The following is a 12,589-nucleotide window of genomic DNA, read 5'->3' on the forward strand; positions in this document are numbered from 1 at the left end:
AATACAACTGTCTAAGGCAGGGTTCTCCAAACATTCTAAACAAAGAACCAAGTTTACTGTTCTTCAGACTTTAGGAGGGCTGAAGTGTGGCCAGTGGGAGTAGAAAATGTCCTGGCATTGTTAGTGTCCGAAATAGTGCGCCATTGTTGGTGTCAGTGGGAGGAATAGTGTGCCAACGGCAAGACAGGGGCCGCAGTTTGAAGACCACTGGTCTAAGGGATCCCACTGGCAGTGTTAAACCCATGTTCATAGGACATTTCTAAATGCATACAATGATTTTTCAATGGCGTCATTCAAACTTTAGGGTTTACCCGAGTTTAGGTGCGTCCAGGTCAGCCGCAATTAGAGAAAATAGATATCTGTGCATCTGGAATCCAATGAAAAATTAAACGTTGCTAAACACGTGTGAACCCAGCCAAACCTGCTTTAAAACAGGATCATCAGCAAAAAGTCATCTGGGAGGCCTAGAATTGTTTATACTTCCCAGATGACTTTTCCTGCCTTTAGAAAAGCTAAATGCTGGAACGCCAGGGTGTATGAAAAAAAAAAATAATAAATCCCTGGGTGGTCACTGGTCAGGCTGCACTTCCTATTGGTTACCTATAAAGCATTACCAACACTACTAAAGAGTTGTTACAGATAAGCCGTCAAGCAGCGACTTCAGTTTAGGTGATAAATCTGTTGCCCTTGTACCTGCTGACAGGGAGCCATAAATAAACATGTTACTCAAGAGTGACTGACACCACCACCGTGGAAAAGGATGCAGACAGTTTGTACCTTTCTGAAGATTAAACTTTAGGGAGTAAAATCTGTAGATAAGTGAACTATTTTAGGGCGCATAAACTGACCGGGAACCTGATCTTTAACGTTTTGGCAATGGTGTCCAGATAGACAATAAACTTCCTTGCGCTGCTCTAATCCAGCTCCACTTGATAATGGCCGCTTCAACTAAGATCGTTCCCATCACGTTTGACTCACTTCAGGCAGAAAAGTAGTCAAAGATAAACTTCAACATTAAGGCTGGGTGCACACTTGTGCAATCAGACATTGTATGCGATTCACACCGCAATGCTGTGCAGATCACATGCAATGTCTGTGTGATGCAAATTCAGCCAAACTGAATGGCTGAAATCGCATTTGCACCAATATGGTGCAGGACCCTTTTTCGGTTCGCACCGGAATCGGATCACATGGGTGTTAACACCTATGCAAGCCGATAACTGCACCATTTGACAGTTCGCACTGCGAAATGATCTGGGTGCACACTTGTGCAATCAGACATTGTATGCGATTCACACCGCAATGCTGTGCAGATCACATGCAATGTCTGTGTGATGCAAATTCAGCCAAACTGAATGGCTGAAATCGCATTTGCACCAATATGGTGCAGGACCCTTTTTCGGTTCGCACCGGAATCGGATCACATGGGTGTTAACACCTATGCAAGCCGATAACTGCACCATTTGACAGTTCGCACTGCGAAATGATCTGGGGGTGTCATTAACTTTACATTGAAACCCCAAGTGGTTTGCAGATGTCAGTGTGAATCAGCATGTGATTCAGGTGCGATGCGGGAACCGGCATTGAATCGCAGGGTTTCCCGCATCACACCAGTGTGAAGCAGGACTCAGGGGGGGGGGGGGGGGGGGGGTTTGACCACACTCCCAAAAGATAATTCTAGCAGCAGGATACCCTGCCAATAGATTGTAAAACTGTGCTCCAAAAAGGTGTGTATAATGCCAAAGGCAGCTTCCAGAATGTATAGCTGCAGCATACTCACTATACGCTCTGCTTAGCAAGCAGCCATTATCTGCTTCCACAAAGAACTGGATTAGACGTTACTAGAGCTGAACACTCAGCCATAGTTCTACACAAAAAAAAAAAAAAAAAAAAATCACCCCCAAAAATTCAAGAGAACATATTTCTAACTGGTGGTAGGCATTGCTCATTAACATATTGGCAATAAGCATCTATTACAGTCAATGTTGTCAGCTACCTGCTAATACAGAACTTTAAACACTTCTGGACAGATCAATTTTAGAATAAACGTTGTGAACCATTTTTAGCACAGCAATGAAGAAATTACTCTGTGGTGCCACATCTCCTGGTAGGGCCTAACTGCCACACCAATCCTTTAGTAGCACCCTAGATCAATATTATGATTCCCTGACCTCCTTCCCCCCATTACTACAGTACTAGGACCTAGTGTTAGGTCACTAAGGCACTGAGCACTGCATCGTGGGTTGGAAATAGATTTTTTTTTTTTTTTAGAGGGCTACAATGGTGTATTGAAGAGCTGCATGATTAATCATTTAAAAAATTAAGATCTCGATTAACCTCGATTATTTTTTTTGGTCACTTACCTTATTATAGAAGAAAATTTACTCACCTTCCTTCCACTTCCTCCCTCTGCGGCCGCGGTCCGCGCCGTCACTTCTGGTTTGCAATGATTCCTGGGAGCTGAACATCACCGCTCCCAGGAATCAATGCGCCTGCACCGGCCCCTCTCGTCACTTCCGATGCAGGCGCGGCATTCACTGCTAAAAAGCTTCTGGGCATGCCCAGAAGCTGTGCAGAGATGCCGCGCCTGCACCGGAAGTGACGAGGAGCGGGGCCGGTGAGGTGCATTGTGGGACTCCGACGTCACGGAGCTGCCCACACCTGAGATAGCAGCGCTGGAGAAGAAATTTTCAAGGCAAGTATTTCTTCTTACAGGCAAGTGTGACCCGGGACAGTTCAGAGGCTATCCATTGTGGAATGTACTAGCCCTGACTGTCCCGGGGGTATTTTTAGCTCAAATTGACCCCCGAGGCCGGAACTCCGCTTTAAAGCCTTTTTCTTAAACTTGATGCTTACAAGTTATAATCCATATTTTTTGCTAGAAAATTACAGAATCCCCAAATTATACACACACATTTGTTTTTTAAGCAGAGATCCTAGAGAAAAAAAAAAAAAAAAATGGCGATCGCTGCAATATTTTTTGTCACATTGTATTTGCGCAGTGGTCTTTCAAACGCAGTTTTTTGGGAAAAAATACACTTTAATTACAAAAAATAAAAAATAAACCGTAGTTAGCCCAATTTTATTTGCATAATGTGAAAAATGTGTCAAGAATCGCAATCTTTATTCCAAGCAAAAAATCATGATTTTCATTTTATCTAGAATCGTGCTGCTCTAGTGTACTGTGGTTGCAGATGGGCACTAAACAATTATGACTGGCACTGCTGGTTGCCCTTTACCCCATATATCAGGTTAGAGTACATATTCACCTTAAAGAAATTTAAAAAACTTGTGCCCCCCCCCCAGCAGTACAGCGATAGGCAAATTGGAATGTTTGGACTCAGGGCTTGGCAGCATATGTCGACACTACCCAGAAGTCAGAATGGCCCTAGATTGGGATGCGATGAGGTTTGGAAGGCACCTGCTACATATGTACAGGCACCTCTAATGTCCACAACAGTTTTGCGGTTTAAGTTTTCTTCTGGACTACAAAACACTACCCCATCTCCATAGGATAAGGGGTAGGTATTCTATAGTCCATAAAAGATTCCAGACAGGGTTATGCAGACACTGCTGACAGCTCAAACAGGAAGTTGGGAGCTTACTGGACTTCTGGCAGGATCAACAGGTATGTTTTAGTACTTTCTTTTGAGACAAAACAAGGGTAAATGTGCATGTAATGTAGAGATGTTGAGAATGTTTTCCCTCAGAAATGCACTTTATTGGGAGTCTTTAAAAATCAGATGCAAAATACATTTGCCAAACTACTGGTCCATTGACCAGCTCCATTACCTTATTTGTGTAGGGTATAGGTCTAATATAATTTATATTAGCTGATCATCAAGAACAACTTTGGTACAAATTGTTCTTTTAGGCATGTTTTCTCATCAGCAGTATATAGCAGTTTTGTGACTACTATCAGTTCCTAGTAAAGCTTGTAGTTTTCATTCTCCCCTGATTGGCTCTGTGCTGATCCCATGCACTCTCCCAAGAAAAACTCTAGCAATACACACCAAACTGAGCATGTGCAGCCCGACTCCTAAGGCTCTGTTCTATCATGAGATGGGTTGGCATCAGTTAAAGAGGCGGAGGATCAGAGAAGACAAGATCAAACAGCCTTCATACCCAATGCAGAGGATTAACCCCTTAGGTTCCACATTGAGTATAACAAGCATGCTTTACTGCATATACACAATGATTTTACGATTGTGGGTTTAGTAACACTAAGTTGAGAAAGCATCCAACACTCCTGGAAGAGTTGTAGGCTGAAGAAATCTGCAGCAGTGTTTACTGAAAGAAGGGAGAATGTATTCAGACATCAGTAAGTGCTTATTGTATACATTTAAGGGACATATTTAACCCATTATGTCAACTCATGACAGGGACACTTTAAAGTGCAACTTAAGTCATAACTTTTTATATTTATATATTTGCGATAAAGTGAAAATAGATTAAGCTAGCTGTACTAAACCTTGCGGATGAAGCAATATCCTCCTGCCAGGCTATAGTATTCTGACAGCTGGGCCGATGGACATGGTTTGCATATGTTTAGGTACTTAGTTTTGCAGCAACTCTTTGGCCCTAGTATAGACTACTATAGAAACCGGCATTTGGGGTGTTTTTACAACTCTCCAAACACCTAACAGCAGCCTACAATGGAGAATAAGGACAGCGGACAGAGCTGTTCACATTTGAAACCTGTAGCATTTTTGGCACTTCGTATTGTGTGGTAAAAACGAAGCTACATGCCGAGTCTGGGAGGGGTTGAAGCTTGTCAACTCCTTCCATTCTTTTACAAAAGGTTTTAATAATTTAAACAGAGCCAACAATTAGATATAGGGCAGAAAGACGTACATATTCCAGGCTTAGTGCCTCACAATATTTACAGTTGTAGTGTAAATAGTCGAGAGTCAACTGCCTCCATTCAAATCTATGGTAATATGCTGTACAGGCAACTGTAGAGGTTACAGCGCATGGGAGAAGAAGAGTTTCTCATTGATCAAAAAAAAAAAAAAAAAACACTTCCCACAAAAATCTGAGCGTCTAGGGCAGTGATGGCGAACCTTGGCACCCCAGATTAGGGCTGCGCATCTTCACTTACCTCACGATTCGATTACGATCATTAGGGTCGCGATTCGATACGATTCGATTCCGCGATGCATCACGATTACTATGGGGACCCTGCTCTAAAGGGGGATCTATGGGGACCCTGCTCTAAAGGGGGATCTATGGGGACCCTGCTCTAAAAGGGGATCTATGGGGACCCTGCTCTAAAAGGGGATCTATGGGGACCCTGCTCTAAAAGGGGATCTATGGGGACCCTGCTCTAAAAGGGGATCTATGGGGACCCTGCTCTAAAAGGGGATCTATGGGGACCCTGCTCTAAAAGGGGATCTATGGGGACCCTGCTCTAAAAGGGGATCTATGGGGACCCTGCTCTAAAAGGGGATCTATGGGGACCCTGCTCTAAAGGGGGATCTATGGGGAGCCTGGGCCTGTCCTAAAGGGGATCCAGGGGAACTGAGCTCTAAAGGGGGATCTATGGGGACCCTGCTCTGGTAAGGAGGAATGCTGGGCTCTGTACAGAGCCCAGCATTCCTCCTTACCAGGGCCTGTTATACTACAACTAGGGGGACTACAGAGCCCAGCATTCCTCCTTACCAGGGACTACTGTACTACAACTAGGGGGACTACAGAGCCCAGCATTCCTCCTTACCAGGGCCTACTGTTACTACAACTAGGGGCACTACAGAGCCCAGGATTCCTCCTTACCAGGGCCTGTTATACAACAACTAGGGGGACTACAGAGTCTGTAGTAGTCCCCCTAGTTGTAGTATAACAGACCCTGGTAAGGAGGAATGCTGGGCTCTGTAGTGCCCCAACTTACCAGGAAGCAGAGCTGCAGCCAGTTGTGGATGAAGTAGCGGTAGGTGTATGGAGTAGGGCTCGGACAGGTCCTGGGTGATGAGCCTCATGTCGGGAATTTGGAGCTCGGACTAGTGCTGTGCACGGTACAGGCGGAAAGCAGGGCCTCCTCGCTCCCCTGCGGTCAACTCAGGCTGTCTGCCGAGAACCGCACCGCTACCAGAAGTGTACCGAGCTGGGAAGGCCGCGACTTCGGGCGGCCGGGCTGTCAGAGCGGGCGGTCGGGCAGCAGCGTGCTAAGTGGGCGTGCCGTGTGTATCCCGGGGCCAGAGAGAGCACTGATAGCTCCGCTCTCCTCCTCTCCCGCGCCGCGAGCAGGAGCGCCGTATCCCACAAGCCCGGCCATGTCACTTCTTTCCCCGCCCCCGGAAGTGACGTCATTAGGTAATTGATTATTCAACCACCCCGAATGGATGCAGAATCGCGAAGGGTCGCATCGCGATGCATAGATTCGGCGATTATATTCAGCAGCCCTACCCCAGATGTTTTGGAACTACATTTGCCATGTCCTCAGGAGGGATGTGTTGGAGCTGGAGAGAGATGGGCAACTAAACTGATTAGGGGATTGGAGGACCTTAACTATGAAGAGCGGCTGCAATCGCTTGATTTATTCTCCCTGGAGAAGAGACGCCTGAGGGGGGACATGATAGCAATTTTTAAATATCTCAATGGGGATCTCAGCTTAGAAAAAAAGCTGTTCAGTCGAAGGGATTGCATGAGGACTCGAGGGCAAACAATGCAATTAGAGGAGAAGCGTTTTAACCTCAGGCAACGTGGGGGATTCTTTACTGTTAGGGCTACAAGCTTGTGGAATTCTCTACCACAAGAGGTGGTTTCTGCGGGTAGTATGGTGGCTTTCAAAAGACTCTTAGACGTACATCTCAAGGATCAGAACATTCAGGGGTATGTGAGATGATTACAGCCACACACACCTACACAGGTTGAACTGGATGGACTATTGTCTTTATTCAACCTCACCTACTATGTAACTATGATGCTTACTTACACTGCAGAGTACATGAGCATCATGGGAAATATAGTTCCAAAACACTGGGGTGCCAAGGTTCGCCATCACTGGTTTAGGGTGAGTTTTTTTTTTTTTAAAGGAGTCAGAAACATTAATGTGTCAAAAATGCGTGTTATTGCTATAGGCGCATTGGTTAGTGTTAGAATTTTTTACAAGTGTGAACTAAGGCTGGCCAAACAATGTTTCTTAGATTTACTAAAAACTGTATATAATGTGGTCAAAACTAAACAAGTTTCAAATTGTATCAAATCATGCGGCCCTTGCACTACATGTTGTTCAGTCATTTAGTGGTGTCCGACTCATTGTGACCTCATGGACCATAGCGTGCCAGGCTTTTCTGTCCTCCACTGCCTCCCGAAGCTTGCTTGAATTCATGTTCATTGTTTTGATGATGCCATCTATTCATCTCATTTTCGGTCATCTTTTTCCTTTCACGTTTCCCAACATCAGGGTCTAAATTTAAAGTAAATCTAAAGGAAAATTGTACAAGAAAACTGAACATGTATAGCCAAGCCTTAGCCTAAAGCTGGGAATACATGATCATTTTTTTTTTGGTTTAACCAGCGGGTTGAATGGAAAAAAAACTGACAGATCCCTGCATCAGCACAAGCAATGTGGATGCAGGTATCCCCCCCCCACTCCTATGCCATTCTATTCTGACAGTTTGATTATACAACCAAAATTAGATCTACCAAAACTATGTAATACAAGCACCAACCTAAACGAACCAATCAAAAGGCAGGAGAGCCAGCGGGGGGGCCCGAGGGGAGGAAGCTCAGGGCTGCTCTTTGAAACCAACTGCACAGAGCAGGTAAGTATAACATTTGTTATTTTAGAAAAAAATCAACATTTAGAATCACTTTAATGGTTAAACTTAAGGCCCCTTTCACACTTATGCGACGCGATTTTGAAAGCAATGGCTATGGCTCAAAACGCAATCAAATCGTGGCAAAGTAGTGCAGGAACTACTTTGAAGTCGATGCGACTTCAAAACGCACTGATATGAATGGGGCTCATTGAAAATAATGGAAAACAACTTGTCATGCGATTTTGCGGTCCAAAGTCGCACTAGTGTGAAAGGGGCCTAAAAAAAAGTTAAGAGGAATACTGTAATCCCTTCCCCCACACCCCCAGTACCTAAGGTACTTACCTCCAGGGAATAGTGAGCGGTCAGTGCTTACGCAGCTGATCCAGGGTTTTGAAGTCTCTGCTCTTTTCCATGCAGTGCTTCTGGGATGGGCCACAGTGATTCCGATTGGTCAGTGCCTGCTCCAATTTCTAAACCCTGGACCATCACCATGGGCATCGACAGCTCAGCATCCCCTGGGGGTAAGTATGGTGGGCACAGCATTGAAGTCGTATCAAAGTCAGACGAAGGTAGTGCAGGAATCTTTCTAAAGTTGGAGCGACTCAAGTCAGATCAGTTAAGACGGCTATCATGGGGAAACATAAAAGCGCCCTTGCAAAGTAAAGGCGTAATGCATCACATACCAGCACATGAAAGACTTACCTTGAAATTAAGCCCTCCAGCGGTTTCCATCTTCATCTTGTCTTCCTTTTGGGTACGTGGGCTGCAGCCATGTGGATGGCAGAGCCGCAATGATGACACGGGGCTCTGAAGGAATGGCACATGTATGCCGTTCCTTCAGAGCGTATGTGCTGGTGTCGGCAAAGGCTGCTGCTCCAAAGAACATGTTTAGGAGATACAATATTCGTTTAAACAGTATTTTTACCTACAAGTAAGCTTCTAATAAAGCTTACCAGAAGGTAAAAATAAAAATGCCGCATTTACTACCACTTAAGGCAAGAGTTGTTTTTTTACCTTAATGCGTTACATGCCAAATCCACCCCCCCTTATACTTACCTGAGCCCAATCTTGATAAAGCAATGCTCTTGAGCACAACTGCTCTGTCCTCACAGGGCAGATTGATAGCATTAGGAACCATTGGCTCCTACTAATTAAATCCTGTGATAAGGGAGGGGTGCCAAGCCACTGTCCATGTCACAGATGGAAACAGCATGGCAGGTGTGCCACCATAGGAAGCAGCTTTCTATGATGGTACACCAAGAATAGAAGGAGCTGAGAGTGGGGCCAGGGGACATGAGAAGAGGAGTTTTGGGGCAGCTCTGTGCAAAACCACTGTAGAGAGCCGGTAAGTATGACAGGTTCATTAAAAAAAAAAAAAAAAACAATTCATAGGGTTTACAGTCACTTTCAGGTGTCCATACACATTTAATCCCCTTTAGATCTGCCAACTACGCAACGTAAAGTTGTGTGTGAACTTGCTATGGAGACACCCAAGCCATGCCGCTGCTCTATGTATCCATTTAGACACTGAGCCATGGTTCAGCCCCGACCCCTCTCTCCTCACTGGCTAAATTAAAGACAGCAATGGGAGCCAATGGCGCTGCTGCTGTGTCTCAGCCACACAGGAGGGAGAATCCCGGATGGCCGAGGCACTTATGGACATCGCTGGATCAAGATGGGGCTCAGGTATTAGAGGGGCTTTTTATTAAATATCTTAATGCATCCACATTTGGCACCTTTCGGTGGGTACCTGGTTCCAACACCGTGGCAAGATTACCCAGAAGTTTGGCCTCCTTCCCCCAGGACATTCACCAAGCACAGCAAGGAACCAACAGTGAAACCATAAGGCTCCGTTCACATGTGAGCATATGGGTCGCGATCCAAAAAGTACAAGAGCTTCTTTGGAGCGTATTGCGTCCCGCGATTTTGTTTGCGCGATGTTGCCACGATCCGGCAGGCGGAAATCGCAGCAACATCGCTCGGCGTTTGGGGGGCCATTGCAAATCAACGGGCAACGCTAGGCGTCCCACGATTTGCATAAATCTCCGGATCGCGGGCGGAACCGCGGCGGTTCTGCCCGCGATCCATACGCTCACATTTGAACGGAGCCTTAGGCTTAACTGCAGGTTTCCCTTACAGGCAATGGCAGCACCCGAGAGCTGAAGTCTAAAACAGGCAAGCCACTCAGGTGAGTCTGATCAGGTGTGTCAGATCCGTAGTCCAGGCAATACTTAAAAACACAAAAGTAATGACTGCACTCCGGTGCGAATAGACATTGACATTTATTCACCACTGGCAAAATCCAAACATGACTTGATACATTACGCACCGGAGAGCTGATGGAAACATTGGCTGGGGTGCCAACATCTCTGGATCCCAGGACAGGTAAGTGTCCCAATATTAAAAGTCAGCAGCTACAGTATGTGTAGAGCATGTGTAGCTGCTGACTTTTCATTTTTTGTAGGGGGGGGGGGCGCTGAAGCTCCTATTTAAGATAAAAAACCCGCCTGACTTTCCAACCACTTTACATAAGGCTGGCCATGGGTGTATCAGAGTTCTTTAATCAACCGGTGGGCTGATAGAAATAAAACTGAACAGATTCCCCCATCCACATAATAGAGATGGATGCACCAGGTCATTGTCCTCTGACAATGGGGAATACACCGATCAGCGCTGCTGACCATTGGCTGCAGCGATCAGCGCACAATTTTCCAATTAGTCTGTTGGAGGGAAGTCAGACCAACTTCTGTGAATTGGAAATGGGGGAAATGTATGGGCAGATTGTGGATATAGAGAGGATTGTACTCTACAGATATACATAGAGCAGTAAACACCTGACGCAGGCTCTAATCCTCCACAATTCTAGGGGAATAAACTTTAGTGTGGACTTTAATACCCCCATTGTAGTAGAATGGACAGGCCGGATCCGGTCACATGGAGGCACCGTGTCCGCGGGCTCCCAGCACACGGCGGGCCCGGCAGACACGTGGGTGCCCGCGGATGTACGGATGCCGGGGAGGCACATGGCAGGCGGGACACGTGCGCTCCCCCCTCCCCCACAGTACGGAGAGTGGGCCACCACCGACGGACAGAACACACCCCCAACCGGGTCCCCTCGGTCACCCTCTATGACCACCGTGCCGGCCACACCGCCCCCTCCGGACACTCACTGTTAGCGATGTCGCCCCCCATCTTGTATTTGGTGACCACCAGGTCCTCGGCGATGGTCTGATCCTGCTGCTCATCGTCACCCGACATGTCTACGTTCGGCGGTCTCCCCTCTGTACGGGAATTGCTGGCTGGAGCGCGCGGCGGACACACACAGCGCGAGGAGAGCTCAGGAGGCGGGAGCGCACCGCACGCGTCAGGTTGAGGGTCAGGCGGGTGAGCCGCACAGGATGCCGGGTGTTGTAGTTCCCACGGATGACAGCTGACAATCTGCGCCACCCACATTTGTGTGCTCGCGATGTATGCTGGGAATTGTAGTCAAGAGGCGCCCTACGGGATGGAGGGGGCTATAATGACTCAGGGCGGAGGGATGTGTGACGGCCAGGGCTGCTGGGAGCTCGTACCAGCCGTGTGGTGGTGATCTTAGGTGACTGGTGTGGTGGTGATCCTGGGTGACTGGTGTGGCGGTGATCCTGGGTGACTGGTGTGGCGGTGATCCTGGGTGACTGGTGTGGCGGTGATCTTAGGTGACTGGTGTGGTGGTGATCCTAGGTGACTGGAGTGGTGGTGATCCTAGGTGACTGGTGTGGTGGTGATCATAAGTGACTGGAGTGGTGGTGATCTTAGGCGACTGGTGTGTTGGTAATCCTTGGTGACTGGTGTGTTGGTAATCCTTGGTGACTGGTATGGCGGTGATCCTAAGTGACTGGTGTGGTGGTGATCCTATATGACTGGTGTGTTGGTGATCTTAGGCGACTGATGTGTTGGTAATCCTTGGTGACTGGTGTGTCGGTAATCCTTGGCGACTGATGTGTTGGTAATCCTTGGTGACTGGTGTGTCGGTAATCCTTGGCAACTGATGTGTTGGTAATCCTTGGCGACTGGTGTGGCGGTGATCCTTGGTGACTGGTGTGGTGGTGATGGTAGGAGACTGGTGTGGTGCTGTTCCTAGGTGACTGGTGTGGTGGTGTTGCTAGGTGACTGGTGTTGTGGTGATCCTAGATGACTAGTGTGGTGGTGATTCTAGGTGACTGGTGTGGTGGTGACTGGTGTGGCAGTGATCCTAGATGACTGGTGTGTTGGTAATTCTAAGTGACTGGTGTGTTGGTGATCATAAGTGACTGGTGTGGCGGTAATCCTAGATGACTAGTGTGGCGGTGATTGGCGTGGTGGTGATCCTAGGTGACTGTTGTGTTGGTTATTGGTGTGGTGGTGATCCTAGGTGATTGGTGTGGTGGTAAACCTGGCAGAATGGTGTGTTGGTGATCCTGGGTGACTGGTGTGGTGGTGATGCTGGGTGACTGGTGTGGTGGTGATGCTGCGTGACTGGTGTGGTGGTAATCCTGGGTGACTGGTGTGGCTGTGATCCTGGGTGACTGGTGTGGTGGTGATGCTGGGTGACTGGTGTGGTGGTGATCCTGGGTGACTGGTGTGGCTGTGATCCTGGGTGACTGGTGTGGTGGTGATGCTGGGTGACTGGTGTGGTGGTGATGCTGCGTGACTGGTGTGGTGGTGATCCTGGGTGACTGGTGTGGCTGTGATCCTGGGTGACTGGTGTGGTGGTGATGCTGGGTGACTGGTGTGGTGGTGATGCTGGGTGACTGGTGTGGTGGTGATGCTGCGTGACTGGTCTGGTGGTAATCCTGGGTGACTGGTGTAGT

The 12,589-nt window shown here is 47.5% G+C and overlaps 1 protein-coding gene across 1 annotated transcript in view; it reads right to left on the reverse strand.

Annotated features, from left to right (window-relative positions):
• Nucleotides 1-11,159, reverse strand: part of PA2G4 (proliferation-associated 2G4) — a 54,135-nt gene extending 42,976 nt beyond the window's left edge. The window contains exon 1 of the mRNA XM_082246863.1: nt 10,931-11,159. Within this exon, the coding sequence (XP_082102989.1) occupies nt 10,931-11,018 (88 nt within the window). The 5' untranslated portion in view covers nt 11,019-11,159. The remainder of the gene's footprint in view (nt 1-10,930) is intronic.
• Nucleotides 11,160-12,589: the final 1,430 nt, after the last annotated feature.

Source organism: Pelophylax lessonae (genome assembly GCF_965119305.1).
Source record: "Pelophylax lessonae genome assembly, chromosome: 2".
Taxonomy (NCBI): domain Eukaryota; kingdom Metazoa; phylum Chordata; class Amphibia; order Anura; family Ranidae; genus Pelophylax; species Pelophylax lessonae.